Raw genomic sequence first — 21724 nt, forward strand, 5'->3', positions numbered from 1 at the left:
ACTAAATTTAACTGATTAACAGAGTTGGAAAGAACCTTATAGGTCATCTAGTCCAACCCTCCCATTCAAGCACCATTTCTGACAGATGGCAGTCCAGTCTCTTCTTGAAAGCCTCCAGGGATGAAGCTCCCACAACTTCCGAAGGCAACTTCTGTTCCATGGGTGGATTGTTCTGTCAGAAATTTCCTCCTTATTTCCAGGTTGAACCTCTCCTTGATCAGCTTCCATCCGTTATTCCTTTTCTGGCCTTCGGGTGCTTTGGAGAATAGCTTGACACCCCCTCCTCTCTGTGGCAGCCCCTCAAATATTGAAAGGCTGCTATCCTGTCTCCCCTGATCCTCATCTTCACTAGACTAGCCATGCCCAGTTCCTGTAACTGGGCATTGTCCCGTTTTGGCTTTTCTTGGCACATTTTTCAGGCTTTTTTCGGCCAATTTTTGAGGCTTTTTAAAGCCCATTTTTCTTTGAAAAACGAGCCGAAAAAAGCCTCAAAAATGGGCCAAGAAAAGCCAAAAAAACAGACCAAAAAAAGCCTCAAATGTGGCTCTCCAAAAAGCCTCAAAAATGGTAAAAAAAAGCTTCCAAAACAGGCCGAAAAAGACCTAAAAAAAGATGTATGTGGAGGGCAAAAAATGGCCGGCAGGTGGACGAGGCTTCTGCAATATTCGGTCTATAAGACACACAGACATTTCCACTTCCTTTTGGGAGACAAAAAAGTGCTTCTTATAGTCTGAAAAAGTACGGTATGTGCGAGGGGAACCTTTACCGTCATTATAATTATGATATGTAACCTAATATCTCCATTCCAGGGAGGAAGGGGTTGCTAGTGGCCTGAAGATGCCTGATCTTCTTTGAGGACTTCCAAGAAGCCAAGATGGATAAAATTCTGGAAGCGATCCTGGCCTCTTCCTACCCCGATCACATGAAGCAAGGCCTGGTGAGGCGCATCATCGAGGCTCTGAAGAGGACCATGGACACCGAACAGTGTTGGTCAATGCTGGAGCTCTCCACTAAGCTCTTCCTCTTGGGCGACACCAAATTCAAGAGGTCAGTTGGCAAGGAGATCCTGGAAGTCTGTGGGCTTTACCACCAAGAGGCCTTCGAAGAATTCTTCAATGCCCAGTTCCTCTTAAGTCTTCTCCAGGAAGGCTATGGACCTCTGGGGAAGAGGAGTCTGTACGTGTTTGACTACATACACCTTGGACTGCCCTTCGTGATGGATGGTCCATCGGCCAACGACATCTTCAGTCTACTGAGGACCGAAGTCCTGCGGAAGATCTGCGAGCGGCCGGGCCTGAAGCAGTGTGTGAAGATCAGCAAGCTCTTAATCCAGTACCCTCCGTGCGTCCCCACCGGCAAACGGCAGGTCCTCTTCTGCCAACAGCTTGTCCGATGCATTGGGCGGTTCCACACCACCTCGGGCAGGGAAGACGCCATCATGGAGTTCTTGGACCAGGTGATCCAAGTCAGCCTTTTGCTGCAGAAGATCTGGAAGACTCAGATGACCTCCATCCTTCCCTCCCTGAAGGAGCTCTTCACCATCATTTCAACCATCGGTAGGGATGGGAGTCTGTCTTTGTATAGAATACTTTATTGTCATTGTACATATATACACCGTATAGCCCCCGGATGGCGACCCTATGGCACGCATTTGCTAGGGCACGCGGGGCGCTGCCCTGTCAGCTGGCCAGCACGCATGTGTGCGATGGCCAGCTGACTTTGGCCTTCTTTTGAGGCCGTTTTTCGTCCTTGAAGCGTGAAAAACCGGCCCTAAGGGCAAACCGAAAGTTCAGGAACAGACTTCCAGTTTGCTCATAGGACCATTTTTTGCCCTTCAGAGCCTTCAGGAGGCTTTCCTGGAGGCTCCGGAGGGTGGAAAACGGCCCTACAGCCAAACCGGAAGTCACAATTCCTGAACTTCCGGATTCCCCGTAGGGCCGGTTTTTGCCCTCCGGAGCCTTCAGGGAAGGTCGTGAGGCCTCCGGAGGGCATTGGGGGGAGGGGAAAGGAGGCTGTTTTCACCTTATGGGTGTGGCATTATGGGTGTGGCATTATGGGTGTGGCAAGGCCACTCACGTCCCCCCTGCGCTCCCCCCGCTTTTGGCACGGGAGCCAAAAAAGTTTCGCCATCACTGGTATAGCCATACAACGAAATTCACATAACACCCAGAGATCAGGTACAACACACATGACAATCCCCCCCCACCAAAAATTCCCCGCCCCTAAATCACCCAAGCATCCACACACAAGAGACCAAGCAATGCTGTCCAATAGCTCACTGATGGTGGCCCTTTAGTTGATTGTTGAGTGCAATTATAGCTCTGGGATAAAAACTATTCAGAAGACGTGCGGTCCGAGTTTTAATTGTTCAGTATCTTCTGCCAGAAGGCAACAGCCCAAAAGGATTGCAAGCAGGATATAAGATGGTAAGCAAAGTATACCTTTGGTTTCAGACAGTGTTTTTACCGGTAGGCCTCGATGTCAGGCATGCCTCCTTCAATATCCAAGAAAGAAAAACCTCAACTCCATTTGAATAGAGATAAAGTACTTTTACTAGGTATGAAATGAAAGCAGCAAGAAGGAAAGCGAGATCTGAGCCAGAAAGGCGCAAACGCTTACATATCAAATGATTGCCCAGCCCACTCTCTCCAGTTACCCCAGACCAGTGTCCAATCTGCAACTCTTAAGGTGTCATGTGGGGTGCATCTTCAAAGGGCCTCATCAGGTTGGTACGCAAGACGGTTGGCCTTGACCAAGTCCAAACATCAGCCATCAGCATGCGCAGAGGATGGCGAGAACAAAACTCCCTTTCCCAATACCATGCCCCTACCCTCCCTGTTTCTATGGCAGCTGATAGCAAGCGAGTGAAGCAGAGGCTGACACTCGACTTGCGACCCCAATGGAGGCCAAAATCGGTGAGACGGCTTTGCCTCCAGTAAAGTAGAATAAAATATGGATTAAAATATAAGAATGAAGACGTGGCATAAAAGGGACCGTTAGAAGCTTGCTTAAAAGGACAGGGAAATGTCATCAGCCTTCAACCACAACATGTTCCAGCAAATGTCCCTATGTCAAAAGTCCAAAACCACAAGGTTCAATTAAAGTTCGCATAAAGACATGTAGTCCGTACCTATGGCCCAAGACAAAAGGAGAAGTAAGACCCCCATCTCCTTATAAGGCTTTTTCCTCAAGGTAACCAATAAGAAATGAGTTAAGTTTTTCCGTGTTACTCTGCCTTTGAGAATGTATAAGAATGCGTGCTTCGACGATGAAGGTCGTTCAGAACTTGCAATGTTAGCCATGGGCTAACGTTTCTGAACCTGGCTGCCAAATAAACTCTTCCTGTATCCTGAGAAGTCTAAAGCCTGTCATTTTCTGCAACACCAGAACTTGTGGGTGCTCTGATGCTGAAGATTTTAAGCCGTTTGTCTTCAACAGTGTAAGGCTGTGATGGCGAACCTATGGCACCCACGTCCAAAGTGACACGCATGCCATTGCCAGTTCCTCTTCTAGGTTTCTGGCATGCAGGCACGCACGACGCCTTTGTGCATGTTGCAGTGCCGGAAACTGGAAGAGCTGGCCTTCTGTTTTTCGGTGTGAGCATGTGACTGCCGGAGAGCTGATCGTCGCTTGTGCATGCTCACCAGAAACCGGAAGACTGGCTCGCATGTGCACGCTGGACACGGAAGTTCAGTTTCTGGCTCGCGCATCCCTCCCCTCCCCTGGGCAGCTCCTCTTACAGGTTGCACCCCAGACAAGCACATGCAAAGCACACTTTTGAGTGCCGAAAAGGTTTGCCATCACTGGTGTAGGATCTCCCGTTTGGGCGAAAATGGTCATAAAATCCGGCGTGACTTTATGACGTAACAGCTGATGACTGAAACGGCGAGCTCCATTATGGTCGTAAGTTGAGAACTACCTGTGCCCAGCCATCCTGTCCCTTGAGTTCTTAAACCATCTTAAGGTATAACTTTTGGCTTGCCTGGTATCTTAGTGATGATCAGTGGGCGAAACCCCAAGATCTGGATGTTTGTGATTCACAAGGTTTCAACTTTAAAATGGCTTGAGGGCTCCTGGGTGCTCTCTGAGCTTTGTGGTTTTCTTGCTGACATTTCAGGACCCAACTAGGTAACATCATCAGTGCTAAAAGGAAGTTGGGTTTGTGGAAAAGGAGGAGGAAGAGGCGGAGGAGGAATGCGGGGTCCTTGAGGCGATCTGAGCTTGGTTGTCTTCTTGCAGACATTTCATGACCAATCTAGATATCACCATCAGTTTAGAAGGAGGTGATGTTTGTGTACAAGGAGAAAGGGAGAAGCACTGTGGGTTCTTGGTGCTGTCTGGGCTTGGTTGTTTTCTTGCAGTTGTTTTATTACCTAACTAGGTAATAGCATAAGTAGTAGAAGTGAGTGGGGTTTGTCACAAGGAGGGGCAGAAGGAGGAGGGAGGGGGGAGGAGGAGGAGGAGGAGGAGGAGGAGGAGGAGGAGGAGGAGGAGGACAATGACTATGGGCTCCTTGGAGCTCTCTGAGCTTGATTGTCTTCTTGCAGACGTTTCATGACCAATGTAGGTGACATAATCAGTCTAGAAAGAGATGATGTTTGTGGACAAGGAGAAAGGGAGGAGGGGGAGGAGGAGGAGGAGGAGGAAGAGGAGGAGGAGGAGGAGGAGGAGGAGGAGGAGGAGGAGGACAATGACTATGGGCTCCTTGGAGCTCTCTGAGCTTGATTGTCTTCTTGCAGATGTTTCATGACCAATGTAGGTGACATCATCAATCTAGAAAGAGATGATGTTTGTGGACAAGGAGAAAAGGAGGAAGAGAAGGAAGAAGAGGAGGAGGACGACAACTGTGAAGTCCTTGGTGGTCTCTGAGCTTGCTTGTTTTCTTGCAGACATTTCATGACCCAACTAGGTAACATCATCAGTGCTACTAAGGAGTGCTGTTTGCTGTCAGTTTATATTCTGGTGTCTCGCCAGTCAGTGTGGCTGGGGGCGATCTTAAGAGATTCTTTGCTCAGGCTGTTTACTGATGGCTCTTTGGCCGTTTCTTGATTGGGGTATTTTGCTTACTTGATTGTTGGTTTGAAATTAACCTTGGAGTTAATCTATGCTGATCTGGGTGTCCAATGCTAGTGGAGAGATACTGGAGTCTTTTTTGTTCCCTTTTGGGCTGGTCGATTGTCTCTCTTTTTTTAATAAAGTTTTTTATTTTTTCATTTTCATAACATATAATCACATATATACTATTACATAGCCAACATCGTATTGTATTATTAAATGTTTACATCAATTCATCTTACTATCAACTCCCAAAAACAATTCTTGGCTCTTCTTCTCTCCATACACCATATTTGTACCTTATCCATCACTTTCTTCTCCCTCTCTCCCCCCCTCCCTACCTCCTTTCTTCCCTCTGTCATCCTTCTCTTCTCTACTTCCCCTTCCTCTCTCCTTCTCTTCTCTCCCCTTTCCACTCCTCCTTTCTCTCCTCCTATTCCCCCCTTGCCCTCTCTGCTACCCCTCTCTTCTTCCTTTACCTCTCTTCTCTACTTCCCATATCTCATTTCCTTGGTGTATTTCAGCCTCTGAGCAAGCTCCTTTTTATGTTGATGGTATTTATAATTCTTTTTCAATATACATATTTAATTTGAACACCTATTCTCCTCCTTTTAAAAAAAATAGAGCAAGAAAGTATACATATATAGTCGTTGTGCTTTTAACACACACACACCCCAGCCTAATATTGGCCGAGATGTAGACCTGGTTACAATTCCCAGCTATTCTCAACATTATATTTATATAATTATGCATCTTTCCACGCCCCCAATTTGTGATTCTGTCTTTAAATCTCAATAGTTTCCCATTGTAAATATATTTCATGTTCCCTCTCCATTTTTCCATATCTTGGATTAGATTACCCTTAATTGTCTATAAATGGCGATCCTTGCTGTTCAATGTTCTTTACAATTCCCTTAATCTAAATCTACTATACAGGATAACAAGCGATTGTCTCTTTTGCACGGTTTATAGATGTTGTTAAAATGGTTTGCTGACCCTGCTAATTTTTATTTTATTTTTTGCAGAAGATCACGACCCCTCTATTGCCTTAGCCAGTGTGGTCCAGTACGTTCCTCTAGAGCTGATGGACGGCATCCTAAGAAACCTCACCAATGATGACAGCATCACCGATCTTCAGATGATGACTGCGATTGGAAGGTAAGAAAAAATAGGAAGTCACTCGTGATCCAACTTGAGTCAGTCACCGGGACCAGAAGTTTAGTTTCCCAAGCTTTCAGACTCAGAATAATAGAATATCAGAGTTGGAAGGGGCCTTGGAGGTCTTCTAGTCCAACCCCGTGCTCAGGCAGGAAACCTTAGGATAGCCCTTTGTCTCCCGCTTGAGCAAGAGTTGGACTAGAAGACCTCCAAGGTCCCTTCCATCTCTACGATCCTATGAGTCTATGAAATTCTCAGCCGTGGAGAATTTGGGGATTTTTAACTATAAGATCCCTCCCACCTCCTGTGCCCCCAAAAATGGGATGGGTGAGAGGTTTGTTTATCCATTTTGTGGGTTAGATGTGTGTTGGGATGTGTTGTCTTCCAAAATAGATGGAGATTTTCAAAATATATTTACGTTTTGATTTTCAAAATATAGCTACATTTTGGTCACATGAATAAAGTCCTTTGTATTACACTTTTTCTATGGTGCCAAGCACAAATACTCAAATTCAGACAGTTTATTCCTGAAACAAGCATTTGAGGTCTATCCTTAAAGGAAAAGTGCTGGTTTTTTTAAAAAAAAATCTTCTCTTCCTCCTTTTTCTTCTCTTCTTCCTTCTCCCTTCCTCCCTCTCCTTTTTTCTCCTTCCTTCTACTCCTTCTCTTCCTCCACTTCTTCCTACTGTCCTTCTCCCCTCCTCCTCCTTCTTTTCCTTATCTTCCTCCTCCCTTCCTCCTCCCCCCTTCCCTTCCTTCTCCTCTTCCTCCTCCTCCTCTTCCCTCCTCTTCCTTTTCCTCCTTTTTCTTCTCCTTCCCCTCCTCCCTTCCTCCGTCTCTTTTTTTCCTTCCTTCTACTTCTCTTCCTCCACTTCTTCCTACTGTCCTTTTCCCCTCCTCCTCCTCCTCCTTTTTTCCTTAGCTTCCTCCTCCCTTCCTCCTCTTCCTTTCCTCCTCCCTTCCCTTCCCTTCTTTCTCTTCCTCCTCCTCCTCTTCCCCCTTCCTCTTTTTCTTCTCCTCCCCCTCCTCCCTTCCTCCATCTCTTTTTTCTCCCTTCTACTCCTTCTCTTCCTCCACTTCTTCCTACTGTCCTTCTCCCCTCCTCCTTCTTTTCCTTATCTTCCTCCCCCTCTTCCTCCCCCTCCTCCTCTTCCCTCCTCTTCTTCCTCCTTTTTTCTTCTCCCCCCTTCTCCCTTCCTCCATCTCCTTTTTCTCCTTCCTTCCACTCCTTCTCTTCCTCTACTCCTTCCTACTTTCCTTCTCTCCTCCTCCTCCTTCTTTTCCTTATCTTCTGCCTCCCTTCTTCTTCCCTCCTCTTCTTCCTCCTCCCTTCCCTTCCCCTCCGCCTCTTGCTCTTCTTTTCTTCCTCCTCCTTTTCATCCTCTTCCTCCTTCCTTCCCCCCTCCTCATCCTCTTCCTCCTCTTGATCTCCTCCTCCAAATCACATAACAGTTATATAGGAAGTCTTCTCACTTCCCACCGTTCTCCAGGATCTTGGAAACGGCTCCATTTCTGAATCTGCTTGCCCTCATCCCTCTAATCCCAGCCTCTCTGTCTCTCCGTCTTTCTTGCTGCAGGATGATTGAATGGGTCTCGTGGCCCCTGGGGAACAGCTTGGACAAATGGATCATCGCCTTGCTGAAGAATCTGGCGGCGGTGAAGAAATTCAGCATCTTGATGGAAGTCACGCTTTCCAAAATTGAACGGGTTGGTTTGCTCCTTCATATGGGATCTGCTTGCAAAAAATATATTTACCCCATTGTCCTGGCTGTGTTTTGACCAAGGCTTCCCAAGATCATGAAGCCGAGTCCTCGTTCCGATAAAACCCCTTTTATTTCGGTTAAAGGGATTTCCTCTCCAGAAAAGTCCCAGCCAAGAGTCTTCCAAGAGATTTCACAACTACAGACCTTTATTAAGCTTGGAGAGCTGCCAGGCCGATATCTTCCAAACTCCATGCTGTAGCAGCAATTACTTGCCAAGAAGTCAGGAACAGATCTTCACCCTAATGAATGGAACTAATTATCTCCTGCAAACTCCACTCCCCTTTCTCTCCTCTTTTATTCCCTCTGGGATGGACCATTCGCCGTCTGCCTGTGCCTTTGTTCCGAGTCAGCCCTTGTTCCTCAGCTGTTCCCTTCTCCTGGCAGCTCTGCGCATGCACACACTGGGAACAGGCTCCAGCTGTTCTTCTGCCCCACAGATGTCTGACTCTGAAGGCAGCTGGTAACTGTCAGACAGCTCTGGCCCCCTCTCTGTCTCCGACACAGAGCCCTCCTCAGAGCCTTCCCCAGACTCCAGGACTACGTTTTTGGTGGCAAAAAGACAGGGGGAAACACGGAAAAGGTAGTTGTATCCTACCTTTTATCATTTTTATCAATAACTCAAGGTAGTGAACCTAATACTCCTCTCTCTTCTCTTTTTCCCCACAACAACAACAAGCCTGTGAGGTGGGTTGAGTTGAGAGAGAGGAACTGGCCCAAGGGTTTCCTGCCTTTGGTGGAACTAGAGTTCACCATCACCTGGTGATTGGTCCAAAATCCCCCAGGTGGTTTTCATGGCTGAGGCAGGTCTAGAACTCACCATCTCCTGGCGATTGGCCCAAAGTCACCCAGCTAGCTCTTATGCCTACATTAGAACTAGAATTCACAGTCTCCTTGTAGTTGGCCTAAAATCACCGAGTTGGTTTTCCTGCCTATGGTGGAACTAGAATTCACCATCTCCTGCTGATTGGCCCAAAGTTACCCAGCTGGCTTTCATGGCTAAGACAGGACTAGAACTCACCATCTCCTGGTGATTTATATTCTCCAGACACCCAGTCCAAGTCTTTTTAAGCATCTTTTACCGGGCTATAGAAAAAGGGCTGTGGGAATTGTCTTTGTCCTGATTCTGCTAATTTACCTCCCTTAATCTTTCCTTTGCTGTTTCCGTAGGTGTTTTCCAAGCTACTCTACCCTATTCTGAGAGAGGGGGCTCTCTCCATTCTGCGTTACATGTTGCTGAGTTTCCAGCATTCTCATGAAGCATTTCACCTGGTAAATCCTGATTAATCACGTACTGCTGTTGGCCAACTTATAAGGATATTTATTGCAAATGAAGGCGAATATGGCTGTCCCAAGATAATGTTGCAGGATCCAATCTGGGTCGGCCACCAGGACCAGAGGTTTCGTCTTCGAAGCTATCGGACTTGTGGGGTGGGATTGAAAAATTTTAGCAACCAGTTCTCTGCCCAGTTGCTGGGTGGACCAGAGGTTTTGTCTTCTCAATTCCTGGACACTCGTGCTGAAGCCAGCGGTGGGATTTAAATAATTTAACAACCGGTTCTCTGCCCTAATGACCAGCTGGGTAGGCGTGGCTCGGTGGTCATGTGACTGGGTGGGTGTGGCCAACTTAACGTCACTCACGTCGTGGGGCGCTTCGACTTAGCAATGTAAGTTACAATGTAATCAGGGTTAACCGGAGAGGCAGTTTCTGTAAGCAGGGCAATAAGGATTAGACTAGGAACATCAGAATGTTTCCTTCCTGCCTTCCTTACAGGATTAGCTCTGTAAAGAGGGAAAAAACAAAAGGAGATTTCTTCCAACAACCGGTTCTCCAAACTGCTTAGAAAGTTAACAACCAGTTCTCCCGAATAGGTCCGAACCGGCTGAATCCCACCACTGGCTGGAGCCCATCCTTCGGAAATTAGAAAGACATCTTATCTTTGGTTTTCCTCAAGCCTCCAAGAGGGCGAAAACAGCCTCCCCCGGGCTCCAGAGGCCCTCCGGAAGCCGGAAACAGACCTGTTTCCAGACTTCCAGAACTTCTCTTAGGCCCATTTACACGGGCCTGTTACTTAACTGGCATGATGAATGGAGACTCCTGGGATGGGAGGGGCGAGGTGGGAGGGGACAGCGGGTCCTTGCAACAACCGGTTCGGTGAACCGGATGCAAAATTAGCACACCCGGTTCACCCGAACTGGTCCGAACCATCTGAATCCCATCCCTGGCTAGAGCCCATCCTCAGGGATCGATCACTTCCCCGGCTGTTTTTGTACCTGCTCGTCGGACAATCTTTATTGCCCTGCTTACAGAAACTGCCTCTCCGGTTAAGCCTTATTACATTGTAACTTACATTGCTAAGTCGAAGCGCCTATCGACATGAGTGACGTTGACTTAGACACGCCCACACAGTCACATGACCACCGAGCCACGCCTACCCAGCTGGTCATTAGGGCAGAGAACCGGTTGTTAAATTATTTGAATCTCACCACGAGAATCCAGGAATTGGGAAGACAAAACCTCTGGTCCCGTTGACCGACGCAGATCGGAGAAACGATATTTATCGCATTGTCAGCCTCGGATCCTATATTTGTTTTTTCAGTCTCACGTTTTTCCGTGGGTGCAAATTCCATCCTTCAATGGCCTCCCCGATGCTTTATTCCCTCTCTTAACAGCTCCTGCCCCATATCCCCAGAGTGATCACTGCCCTCCAGAAGGAAAACTCCAATTCGTCGTCACGCTGTTTGGATCAGCTGGCTGAACTGATCTACTGCATGTTCTTCTGTTTCTCCGGATTCCCAGATCTCTACGAGCCTCTGGTGGAAGCGATAAAAGTAAATCTGGTCCCTTTTTAAACATTATTTTTGCATTTCGGGTGCAAACGTTCGAGAGGAAGAAATACCCTAAAATAAGACCTCCCTGTATAATAAGCCCAATCAGGCTTTGGAGCACATGTGCTGAAATAAGCCCCCCCTCCCAAATATTGCCACACAGCACCAGCCATGAGGTGACCACGTTCGCCGCCTCCTGCACCTCAAAAATAATAAGACCTCCCCGAAAATAAGGGCAGGTGCTTATTTCGGGGGTCAAAAGAAAATAAGACCCTGTCTTATTTTTTGGGGGGAAACATGGTAAAACATGGAGAATTGAAATCGACAAGTTTTTGCCGTTAGCAATGAAGTCTTAAATTTTAGAAAAAAATTGGCCTGGATTAGAATCAGAGCCAATTTCTTGGACTTGGATAGATGGTTATTTAAAAATTGTATTTATTTATTTGCATGCCCGCCTTTTATTTTTTACAAATAACTCAAGGCGGTGAGCATATGTAATACTCCTTCCTCCTCCTCTTTTCCCCACAACAACAAGCCTGTGAGGTGGGCTACCTGGGCTGAAGGAAAATGACTGGCCTAAAGTCACTTAGATGGCTCTCCTGCCTAAGGCGGTAGTAAAACTCACCGTCTCCTGGTGTTTGGCCCCAAGTCACCCAGCTGGCTTTCATGCCTAAAGTGGGACTAAAACTCACCATCTCCTGGTTTCTGGCCTGGTGCCTTCATCCCTAGACCAAACTGGCTCCCCATTGTTTGTGGTTATGTTTCTTGTCTGGACTAACAAGGGCTAACTGATGGGCAAAGAAATGTCCCTAGAGAGCGATGGTCTGTTAATTCTCTCTGTCTCTCCCCCTCTCCCTCTTTCATTCTCCCTCTCCTTTTCTCCCTCTCCCCTTCTCTCCCCCTCTCTTCCCTCTCTCCCCTTCTCCCTCGTTCTCCCCCTTCCTCTGCCTACCCTTACCCCTCTCCCTTCCTCTCCCACCTCCTCTTCCTCTCTCCCCCACCCTCCCCCTCTCCCCTCTCTTCTTTCTCTGTCCCTCTCCCTTTCTCCCTCTCTCCTAATCCCTTCCCTCTCCCCTTCTCTCTCTCCCAACCCTCTCCCCCTCTCCCTTTTTCTCCCCCTCTCCTTCCCCCTCTTCCTCTCTCCCCCCACCGTTCCCCTCTCCCCTCTCTTCTTTCTCTGTCCCTCTCCCTTTCTCTCCCTCCTCATCTTCTTCCCATCTCCCCCTCTCTTTCCCTTACTCTCTCCCTCTCTCTCCCTGTATCCTCTCCCTTTTCTCTCTCCTTCTCCCTATTTTTCTCTCCCTCTCTCCTCTCCCTCCCACCCCACCCTCTCTCCTTCTTTCTCTGTCCCTCTCCCTTTCTCCCTCTCTCCCAATCCCCCCCCTCTCCCCTTCTCTCTTCTCTCTCTCCCAACCCTCTCCCCCTCTCCCTCCGACTCTCCCTCTTCCTCTCTCGCCCCACCTTCCCCCTCTCCCCTCTCTTCTTTCTCTGTCCCTCTCCCTTTCTCTCTCTTCTCATCTTCTCCCCATCTCCCCCTCTCTTTCCCTTACTCTCTCCCTCTCTCTCCCCCATCCTTTCCCTTTTCTCTTTCACTCTCCCTATTTTTCTCCCCCTCTCTCCTCTCCCTCCCTCCGCACCCTCTCTCCTTCTTTCTCTGTCCCTCTCCCTTTCTCTCTCTCCCCATCTTCTTCCCCTCTCCCTCTTCTCCCCATCCTCTGCCTTTCCCTCTTCCTCCCTCCCTCTCCCTTCCTTTCCCCCCCCATCCTCTCCTTCTCTCCAATTCTCTTCTCGGAAGGCGCTCCCAATCCCTAACGAAGACCGCATTAAGCACCTGCTGGGGCAAAACGCTTGGACCTCCCAGAAAAACGAGTTGGCCAACCTCTATCCTCGCTTGGCCTCCAAATCGGAAACCGGGAAGATCGGTTTAATTAACCTGGGGAACACCTGCTATATGAACAGCATCCTGCAAGCTCTCTTCATGGCCTCAGAGTAGGCGCCCCCCCCTCCTGCTCCTGCCTCTCTGCTTCCCGTGGTTCTATTTAGGGGTTTTACGAACGTGGTCTCTCTCTCTCTCTCTCGCCATCTGTCTAAACCAGCGGGCACCAACTGGGGCTCCGCCAGAAAATGTTGGTGGTCAGAGAAAAATTATTTGCATTTTTTACATTGCATTAAATCAGGGGTCCTCAAACTAAGGCCCCTGGGACGGATACGTGCAATGAAGGCTTGTGTTGCTGCAGAGAGTCCCCTCCTTCGGGGTCTTTTTGTGCGGGTCGGAGGGGGGCAGAAATTCCGACTTGGGGTCTGCTTCAGCCTCCTGGGGGGGGGCTTTGGGTGAAGGCTGGAGGGAAGAGCCGCTGGTGGCGAAGAGCCGGAGGGCCTCGTTCCAGTGGGATTGCATCATGGCTGGGAACTGGCTGACCATCTCAGCCCACTGAGCGTCCAGGCACCAGTACCCGGCCTTGCACTCCCCACAGGTCTTCCCTCTGCTTGGAAAGCTTATGCTCTTTATTCCCTTTGGGAGGGCGCTTTACTCCCAAGTCGGCCCTTGTTCCTTAGCTGTTGCCTTCTCTGTGCATGAGCACACTGGGAACAGGCTCCAGCTGTTCTTCTGCCCCACTGATGTCTGACTCTGAAGGCAGCTGATAACTGTCAGACGTCTTTGACCCCATCTCTGCCTCCAATGCAGAGCCCTCATCAGAGCCTTCCCCAGACTCCAGGACTTGCCCATGTTCCTCCCCAACCTCTTCACTGTCAAATTCTGCTAGCAGCTCCGCTGGCCGCTGGCGGGCCACAACAGAAGAACTATGTGTAATTATTTTGGGATAAAATCTCCTCTGTTTAATACAGCTTGTACTTTAGCTAAGGCCACCTGGAGGCTGATCAAAGATTGTGGAGGGTGATATAATGCTCTATACACAGCAGACCAATTATTTCTATTTTCATAGTTCTGAGGGATCTTTAAAGAAAGGGGGATTATGTGGCTACGGGTTGCATTCATCTAGGATCTGTGCTTCAGTAAATGGATTAACTGATGCTGGGATTTTGTGACAACCTTCCCTTTTTAAGTTTAAGGGGAAATTTTTTTTTTATCCTTTACAGTTTCAGGCGGACGGTGCTGAATTTAGCCGAGAACAACTCCCAGCCGCTGATGGCAAAATTACAATGGCTCTTTGCTTTTTTAGAGCACAGCCAGGTAATTAATGGAATGTTTTCTTAATTATAAGGTGTTTCTTTTGGGGGGGATTGTTAGCTCCATGTTTATTTTAGAGGGATTTGAGATGTGCTACTCAACCTTCAAGTCCCAGAATTCCCCAGTCAAGATGCCTGAGGCAGGATTAGAACTCACCATCTCCTGGTGATTGGCCCAAAGTCACCCAACTGGCTTTTGTGCCTAAGGCAGCAGTAGAACTCACAGTCTCCTAATGGTCAGCCAAAAGTCACCCAGCTAGCTTTCATGGCTAAGGTGGCACTAGAACTCACAGTCTCCTAGTAATCAGCCCAAAGTCACTCCGTTGGCTTTAATGGGTAAGGTGGCACTAGAACTCACAGTCTCCTAGTGATCAGCCCAAAGTCACCCAGTTAGCTTTCATGGCTAAGGTGGTACTAGAACTCACAGTCTCCTAGTGATCAGCCCAAAGTCACCCCGCTGGCTTTCATGGCTAAGGTGGCACTACAACTCACAGTCTCCAGGTGTTTCACCCAAAGTCACCCAACTGGCTTTCATGCCTAAGGTGGCACTAGAATTCACCATCTCCTTGTTTCGAGGATGGCGCCTTAACCGCTACCTCAACTTGCAAAATTAAAAATAAACTAACATATAAATTGAGCAGGGAAAAAAGAAAAAAAAATCAATTCCAGTCCCTTTAATGAAAAGAGCCCAGGTAAAATAGGGCAGCCTGATATGTAAACTGCAGCTACCAAAACACTTTCAATGTTTTTTTTTTAATTTTCTGTTTTTTCCCCTCTCTGATACCTCCGTAAGAGGCCTGCAATTTCTCCCGAAAACTTCTTTTTGGCTTCGTGGCCTCCCTGGTTCACCCGTGGAGCCCAACAGGATTGCTCTGAATATCTGAAGTACCTGCTTGATCGGTAAAGTACAATACAATGCAATACAATACAATAGTAGAGTTGGAAGGGACCTTGGAGGTCTTCTAGTCCAACCCCCTGCCTAGGCAGGAAACCCTATACCGTTTCAGACAAACGGCTATCCAACATCTTCTTAAAGACTTCCAGTGTTGGGGCATTCACAACTTCTGGAGGCAACTTCTGTTCCACTGGTTAATTGCTCTAACTGTCAGGAAATTTCTCCTCAGTTCTCAGTAGACTGTGGATGGTTTGAGAAAATGTGATTTGGATTACTTAAGCCAGCGTTTTTTCAGCCTTGACCACTTTAAGATGAGTGGACTTCAACTCCCAGAACTCCCCAGCTGCTAGAATTCTGGGAGTTGAAGTCCACTCATCTTAAAAGTGGCCACCATTGAGAAACAGTGGTTTAAACCAGGGGTCTCCAACCTTGGCAACCTGAAGCCTGGAGAACTTCAACTCCCAGAATTCCTCAGCCAGCTGGCTGGCTGGGGAATTCTGGGAGTTGAAATCCTCCAGGCTTAAAGTTGCCAAGGTTGGAGACCCCTGGTTTAAGCTGTCCAAGGCTGAGGTGAAATTGTACAGAAAGAAGAAATTGTCAATTGTCAATTTATTATAGCTGCCAACTCTCCAGCATGGCAGGCTGAGGAATTCTAGGAGTGGAAGCTCACACATCTTTTTCGTTGTTGTTTTTTTTGTTTGTAATAAGTTTTTATTTTAAGTTTATATCACCCAAAAATTCCAATTTCAATTGAACGGTGTGTTGTCTGGGTACAAATCTTTTTAGAAAATAATAACCCAAGTGCCGACAACAATCTTCATTGCGTTAACATCAATTATAATACCCTGTTTCCTAGAAAATAAGACCTCCCCAGATAATAAACCCAAACGGGCTTTTGAGTGCATGCGCTAAAATAAGCCCTCCCTGAAAATATTGCAACACTGCAGCAGCCATGCGGTGACCATGCTCTCCGTCTCCTGCACCTCAAAAATAAAAAGACCCTCCCCGAAAATAAGGCCAAGTGCTTATTTAGGGAGTCAAAAGAAAATAAGATCCTGTCTTATTTTCAGGGAAGCACATCTATCTATCTATCTATCTATCTATCTATCTATCTATCTATCTATCTATCTATCCATCCATCCATCCATCCATCCATCATCTCTCTCTCTCTCTCATCTACCTATCATCTATCATCTATCCATCCATCCATCCATCCATCCATCCATCCATCCATCCATCCATCCTCTTTCTTTCTCTCATCTACCTATCATCTATCTATCCATCCATCCATCCATCCATCCATCCACCTATCGTCTGTCTGTCTTCTGTCTGTGTCTGTCTGTCTGTTTGTCTGTCTATCTATCCTCTCTCTTTCTCTCCCTCTCTCCCATCCATTCATCTGTCTGTCTATCTAGCATCTACCGATCCATCCATCCATCCACCTGTCATCTGTCTGTCTTCTGTCTGTGTCTGTCTGTCTGTTTGTCTATCTATCTATCCTCTCTCTTTCTCTCCCTCTCTCCCATCCATTCATCTGTCTGTCGATCTATCATCTACCGATCCATCCATCCATCCACCTATCATCTGTCTGTTTCTGTCTGTCTGTCTGTCTGTCTATCTATCTCTATAAGCTCTCCCTGAAAATATTGCAACACAGCAGCTGAGGTGACCACGCTCGCCGCCTCCTGCACCTCAAAAATAATAAGACCTCCCCAAAAATAAGGCCAAGCGCTTATTTAGGGTGGGGGGTCAAAAGAAAATAGGTCCCTGTCTTATTTTGGGGGAAACACAAGTATTATTATTAATAATAATAACCATAATATTTGTTTAACCAGGTTAACATGCCTTCCTTATATTCACACATCTTAAAGTGGCCACCATTGGGGAAACAATGGTTTTAAGCTGTCCAAGGCTGAGGTGAAATTTCTTTGTCCAGAAAACTGGAGAGTTGGCAGCTGTCATAAATTTCAAGGCTATGGGAATCATTATGAACATAAATAATTCAAACCAGCCGTTATAAATATGAATAATTCAAAGCAGCAGTTTATTAATTAATCATGCTGTCTTCCAAATTCAGGAGAGATTTAGATCTGGATTCACAGCGGAGGTTTTTTTAAGAAGAGAGTGGACAACCGTTGGTCTGAAATGGTGTAGGGTTTCCTGCTTGAGCAGGGGGTTGGACTAGAAGACCTCCAAGGTACCCTTCCAACTCTCGTCATACTGGATGGGAGAACTGCTTGCATTGAGATTCTGCTATGAACAAAGGGTTAGATTTCACGGCCTGAAATGTTGTTTCTTCCCATTCTTAAACTCCCTTTTTATGAGCCTTCATTTGGGGTAGTGTCCAGGGTGGTTGTTTTTCTTTTAAAAAAAACTCCTTTCTTCTGGCTTTAAAAGGAGAGCTTCTATCCAGAGGTGTGTTTCACAGAAGTTTACCACCAATTTGCTCCATGTGCACACTCGCTTCATAAGCGTGCGCGCCTTCTGGGCATGTGCACGGCCTTCCACTTCTTCGCTTTGTTTGTGCATGCGCACAGCTTTGAAAATGTGGCTAAATAGGATGGCATAGAGCTGGGGCAGGTGGGTGGGGGCACACCCGCAGGTCACCGCTACCGGTTCGCCTGACCCTATCCGAACCGTCTGCAGCCTACCTCTGGTCATAAGCAGGGGTGGGCTGCTAAGGGTTCGCCCGGGTTTGGGAGAAGCCGTAGCTAACATTATGGCCGGTTTGGAGAACCTCCAAATCCCACCCCTGGCTGGCCCGTCCCATCCCTCCCACCATGACCCACCCCTCCCAGGAGTCTCCACACGGCCCATTTTGGATGCAAGGTAACGTATTTTTCGGAGTATAAGACGCACCTTCCTCCCCCCCCCCGAAAAAAGGGTGAAAATCTGGCTGTGTCTTATACACCGAATACAGCATTTTTGGCCTCCGAAAACCCCACCTCCTTCACAAAAATGGACATGCAGAGGGTTTGGGAGGACTTCAAAGTGCTCCTGGGAGCTGGGAAGGGCAAAAACGAGCGACAAATGGGCTGGTTTTTTTCTCGTTTTTGTTGTCCCCCCCAGCCTCCAGAAGCACTCTATGACCCCTAAGGACTATGCATGCCCTCTTTCTGTAAAGAAAAGGGCCATTTTTTTCTCGTTTTTGCCCCCACCCCCACCCCCAGAAGCACTCTACAAGCCCCTAAAGCAGGGGTGTCCAAACTTGGCAACTTTAAGACTTGTGGACTTCAACTCCCAGAATTCCCCAGCCAGTTCTGCTGGCTGGGGAATTCTGGCAGTTGAAGTCCACAAGTCTTAAAGTTGCCAAGTTTGGACACCCCTGCCCTAAAGGCTATGCATGCCCTTTTTCTGGAAAGAAACATGCCAATTTTTTGCTCGGTTTTGCCCCCTCCTCCCCCAACTCCCAGGAGCACTTTGCAGGCCTCTCAAACTCTCTGCATGCCCCGTTTTCCACAAAAAATGAGGCAGAGGGTTTGGGAGGTCTGCAGAGTGCAAAAACCTTTTTTAAAAAATTTACTTCTTCAAAATCTTGGTGCGTCTTATACTCTGAAAAATACGGTAAGTGCTGTTTCTATCTCTTAGTGTCTCTTTTCCCCCCCCAAAGTCTTCATGAGGAAGAGAGAACGGGTAGAAGGATCTGTCAGAAGCTGAAGGCATGTTCCTTGGTGTCTCCTGTGGACAGACATCCCTCCGCCAGCAAAACCCTGGTGGAAGAAATGTTCGGCGGCAAAATTAAGACCAAGATCCGTTGTCTGAAGTGCCTACAGGTCTCCTCCAGAGAAGAAGCTTTCACAGATCTCTCCTTGGCGTTTCCTCCAGCAGAGGATCACCAGGTTGGACTTATCAGCAGTGCGTTAATTGGGTCCGGTGAAGAAACCGGTCCCGAGATCTCTCAGTCAAGGATCCAGACTCAAAGCAAGCTAAAGGATTTGCCAGCTAGGTCAGGGATCTTGAGGGCCCCTGAGGAGAATCCTTCTAAACGTCCACTGAAGGAAGCAGTCGGCTCAAAATTTGAAGAGACCTCTCTCCCCTCGGCGCCTGAACGAGACGTCGTTGACGTGAAGCCCCTCAAAGAATCTGAGCTGGCTTTACACAAGGAAGCTTCTGGTTGTCGGGCCTCCAGATCCGTTCCGGATTTGATAAATTATTTCTTATCACCTGAGATGCTCACTGCCGAGAACAGGTACCACTGTGAGAACTGTGCCTCCCTTCAAGATGCCGAGAAGCTGACCGAGCTGACGGAGGGACCTCACTACCTCATCCTCACCCTATTGAGGTTCTCCTTCGACCTAGGAACGATGAGAAGGAAGAAGATCCTTGACAACGTCTCGGTCCCATTGATGCTGAAGCTGCCCGTCCTGGTGCCTTCTGACCAAGCGAGGACGTCAGGGTGGACTTCGTCCTGCAAGGACTTCGCTTCGGTGGTGTACGATCTCTGTAGCGTGGTGGTCCATTCTGGGGTGTCCTCAGAAAGCGGCCATTACTACTGCTATGCCAGGGAATGCGAGGATGCGGCCACGGAGAGCCTTTTTAAGGACAACGCTTGGAACATGACAAAGTCTACGGATGTCGAGATCCAGTGGTACATCTTTAACGACACCAGGGTCTTCTTCTCGTCATTTGAATCTGTGAGCAACGTAACCTCCTTTCTGCCGAAGGACACGGCTTATCTGCTATTCTACCGACAGAGAGCAAGGCAGGCCTCGCACGGAGCCGGTCCGGAGCCCAGTTGGACAAACGGAAGCTTACATTCTCCGGATAAAAACTTGATGGACACCATCGCGAAAGATAACATCTTATTCTTGCAGGTAACATGGTTTCCCACCATCATTGACTCATTTCTTTTGGGGTTTTCCCCTCCCTCCCAGTTAAACATCTGTAGGGATTCTCCATCCTCCAGGTCATGTTGTCCCAAAGGTGCTTTTTCTGGAAGCAACTGGCCTTTCGTGTTTTTTTTTCTTTTGAAGACGTTTCACTTCTCATCCAAGAAGCTTCTTCAGCCTTGACAGGATAGTGGGGAATGGAAGGATTTATATTCCTTGCAGACAGCTGGTCATTTGCACCCTTTTTAGAGGGTCATTGAGGCTACCTCGAGGTTTATCTGTGTCCTCAGGGGGTCACCTGATTGGTGCAAATGGTTCCTGTAGTCTGCCATTTTTCCCTCTGGAAATCCATTCCTACTCCCACCCCATTCCAAGGGTCTTCACCCCAAATTGTATAACCAAAAATCTGTAGAGATTCTCTGTCATCCAGATCACGGTTGTCCCAAAGGGGCTTTTTTTTTCAGGAGGCAGCTGGACTTCCTTGTTTTTTTCTTTTGAAGAGGTTTCACTTCTCATCCAAGAAGCTTCTTCAGCTTCCATTCCCCGCTATCTTGACACTATCCTGTCAGAGCTGAAGAAGCTTCTTGGATGAGAAGCGAAACGTCTTAAAAAGAAAAAAAGTCCAGTTGCCTCCTGAAAAAAAAACACCATTGGGACTTCGTCCCAGTTAGTCGTCGTTGCCGTCCCCCGTCCCCCGTTTCATTAACTTGAGATTTATGTCCTTGCTTGACCTGGGTTTTGTGTATGTGTGCGTGTGTGCGTGTGTGTGTGTGTGTGTGTGTGTGTGTGTGTGTGGTTTTTGTCTTGGTGTGTCTCTTTTTTTTTCATCCACAGGAACAAGAAAAGCAAGCCCGAAGTAGAAAGGCTTACATTTCAGCTTTGCCTAAATCTTCCGTTTGGTGGAAAGATCTTGACCGAGATGACCATGAGGATGATGAAGGAACCTCAGGGGGTTGCAGCCATGATCCTGGTGGAGGTGGATCAGGGTCTTTTCACGGGCTGGTCTTTTAGCCCCGGTACCCAAAGCAGATGGTTAATCCTTCAACCATCAGTTGTATGGGACTCCTTGACCTTGACCTTGTGGCCTTGGAAGTCTAACCAGGATTGGAGGGAGACAATAATCCTTGTTTATTCTTCCTCGAAACTATGGAAAACGTTTTCTGGAGCAACTGTGACCAGGGCGTCCTCAACCTGTCATTAAAAGTGCACTTCCTGGAAGTAGGAGGAAGAAGTTGCCACAGCTTCAACTTTTGAGGCCTACTAAGTCGCCATCTGGATGACGTGTCCTCACCGAAGGGTGGGCAATGTGCATTGTGACCTCCTTAATGCAGGGTTGGGTGATTAATTTTCTCAAGGATTTATGGAGGGCTGTGAAGGTGTCTAGGCATGTACGCACGGACAATACATAAACGCTATTATCCAAAGCAGCTGAGGGTAGAACAAGGAGCAACGGGTGTAAACTAATCAAGGAGAGAAGCAACTTGGAACTAAGGAGAAATTTCCTGACCATTAGAACAATGAATGAGTGGAAGAACTTGCCTTCAGAGGTTCTGCTCCACCACTGGAGGTTTTTAAGAAGAGACTGGACAACCATTTGTCTGGAATGGCATAGGGTCTCCTGCTTGAGCAGGGGGTTGGACTAGAAGACCTCCAAGGTCCCTTCCAACTCTGTTATTCTCTTCTCTTCCTTTCCATTTTCTCTTCTCGTCTCTTTTCTTCTCTTTCTTTCCATATTCCCTTCTCTCCTCCCTTCTTTTCTCTTCCCTTCTCTTCCTTTCCATATTCTCTTCTTTTCCTTTCCATATTCTCTTCTCCTCTCCTCTCCCCTCCCCTCTTCCCTTCTCTTCCTTTCCATATTCTCTTCTCTTCCTTTCCATATTCTCCTCTCCTCTCCCCTCCCCTCTCTTCCCTTCCCTTCTCTTCCTTTCCATATTCTCTTCTTTTCCTTTCCATATTCTCCTCTCCCCTCCCCTCTCTTCCCTTCCCTTCTCTTCCTTTCCATATTCTCT

General features: G+C 47.6%; 1 protein-coding gene across 1 annotated transcript; it reads left to right on the top strand.

Moving 5' to 3' along the window:
- Positions 1 to 874: 874 nt before the first annotated feature.
- Positions 875 to 21494, top strand: USP35 (ubiquitin specific peptidase 35; the record flags this gene model as incomplete). Its single annotated transcript, XM_081949957.1, has 10 exons — positions 875 to 1556; positions 6081 to 6213; positions 7791 to 7920; positions 9144 to 9245; positions 10647 to 10805; positions 12598 to 12791; positions 13902 to 13995; positions 14785 to 14891; positions 18497 to 19700; positions 20550 to 21494. 10 exons carry the CDS (start codon positions 875 to 877, stop codon positions 20724 to 20726), a joined length of 2982 nt encoding a protein of 993 aa, XP_081806083.1. The 3' UTR covers positions 20727 to 21494.
- Positions 21495 to 21724: the final 230 nt, after the last annotated feature.

The sequence above is a fragment of the Natrix helvetica genome (genome assembly GCF_964273705.1).
Source record: "Natrix helvetica genome assembly, chromosome: 4".
NCBI lineage: Eukaryota > Metazoa > Chordata > Lepidosauria > Squamata > Natricidae > Natrix > Natrix helvetica.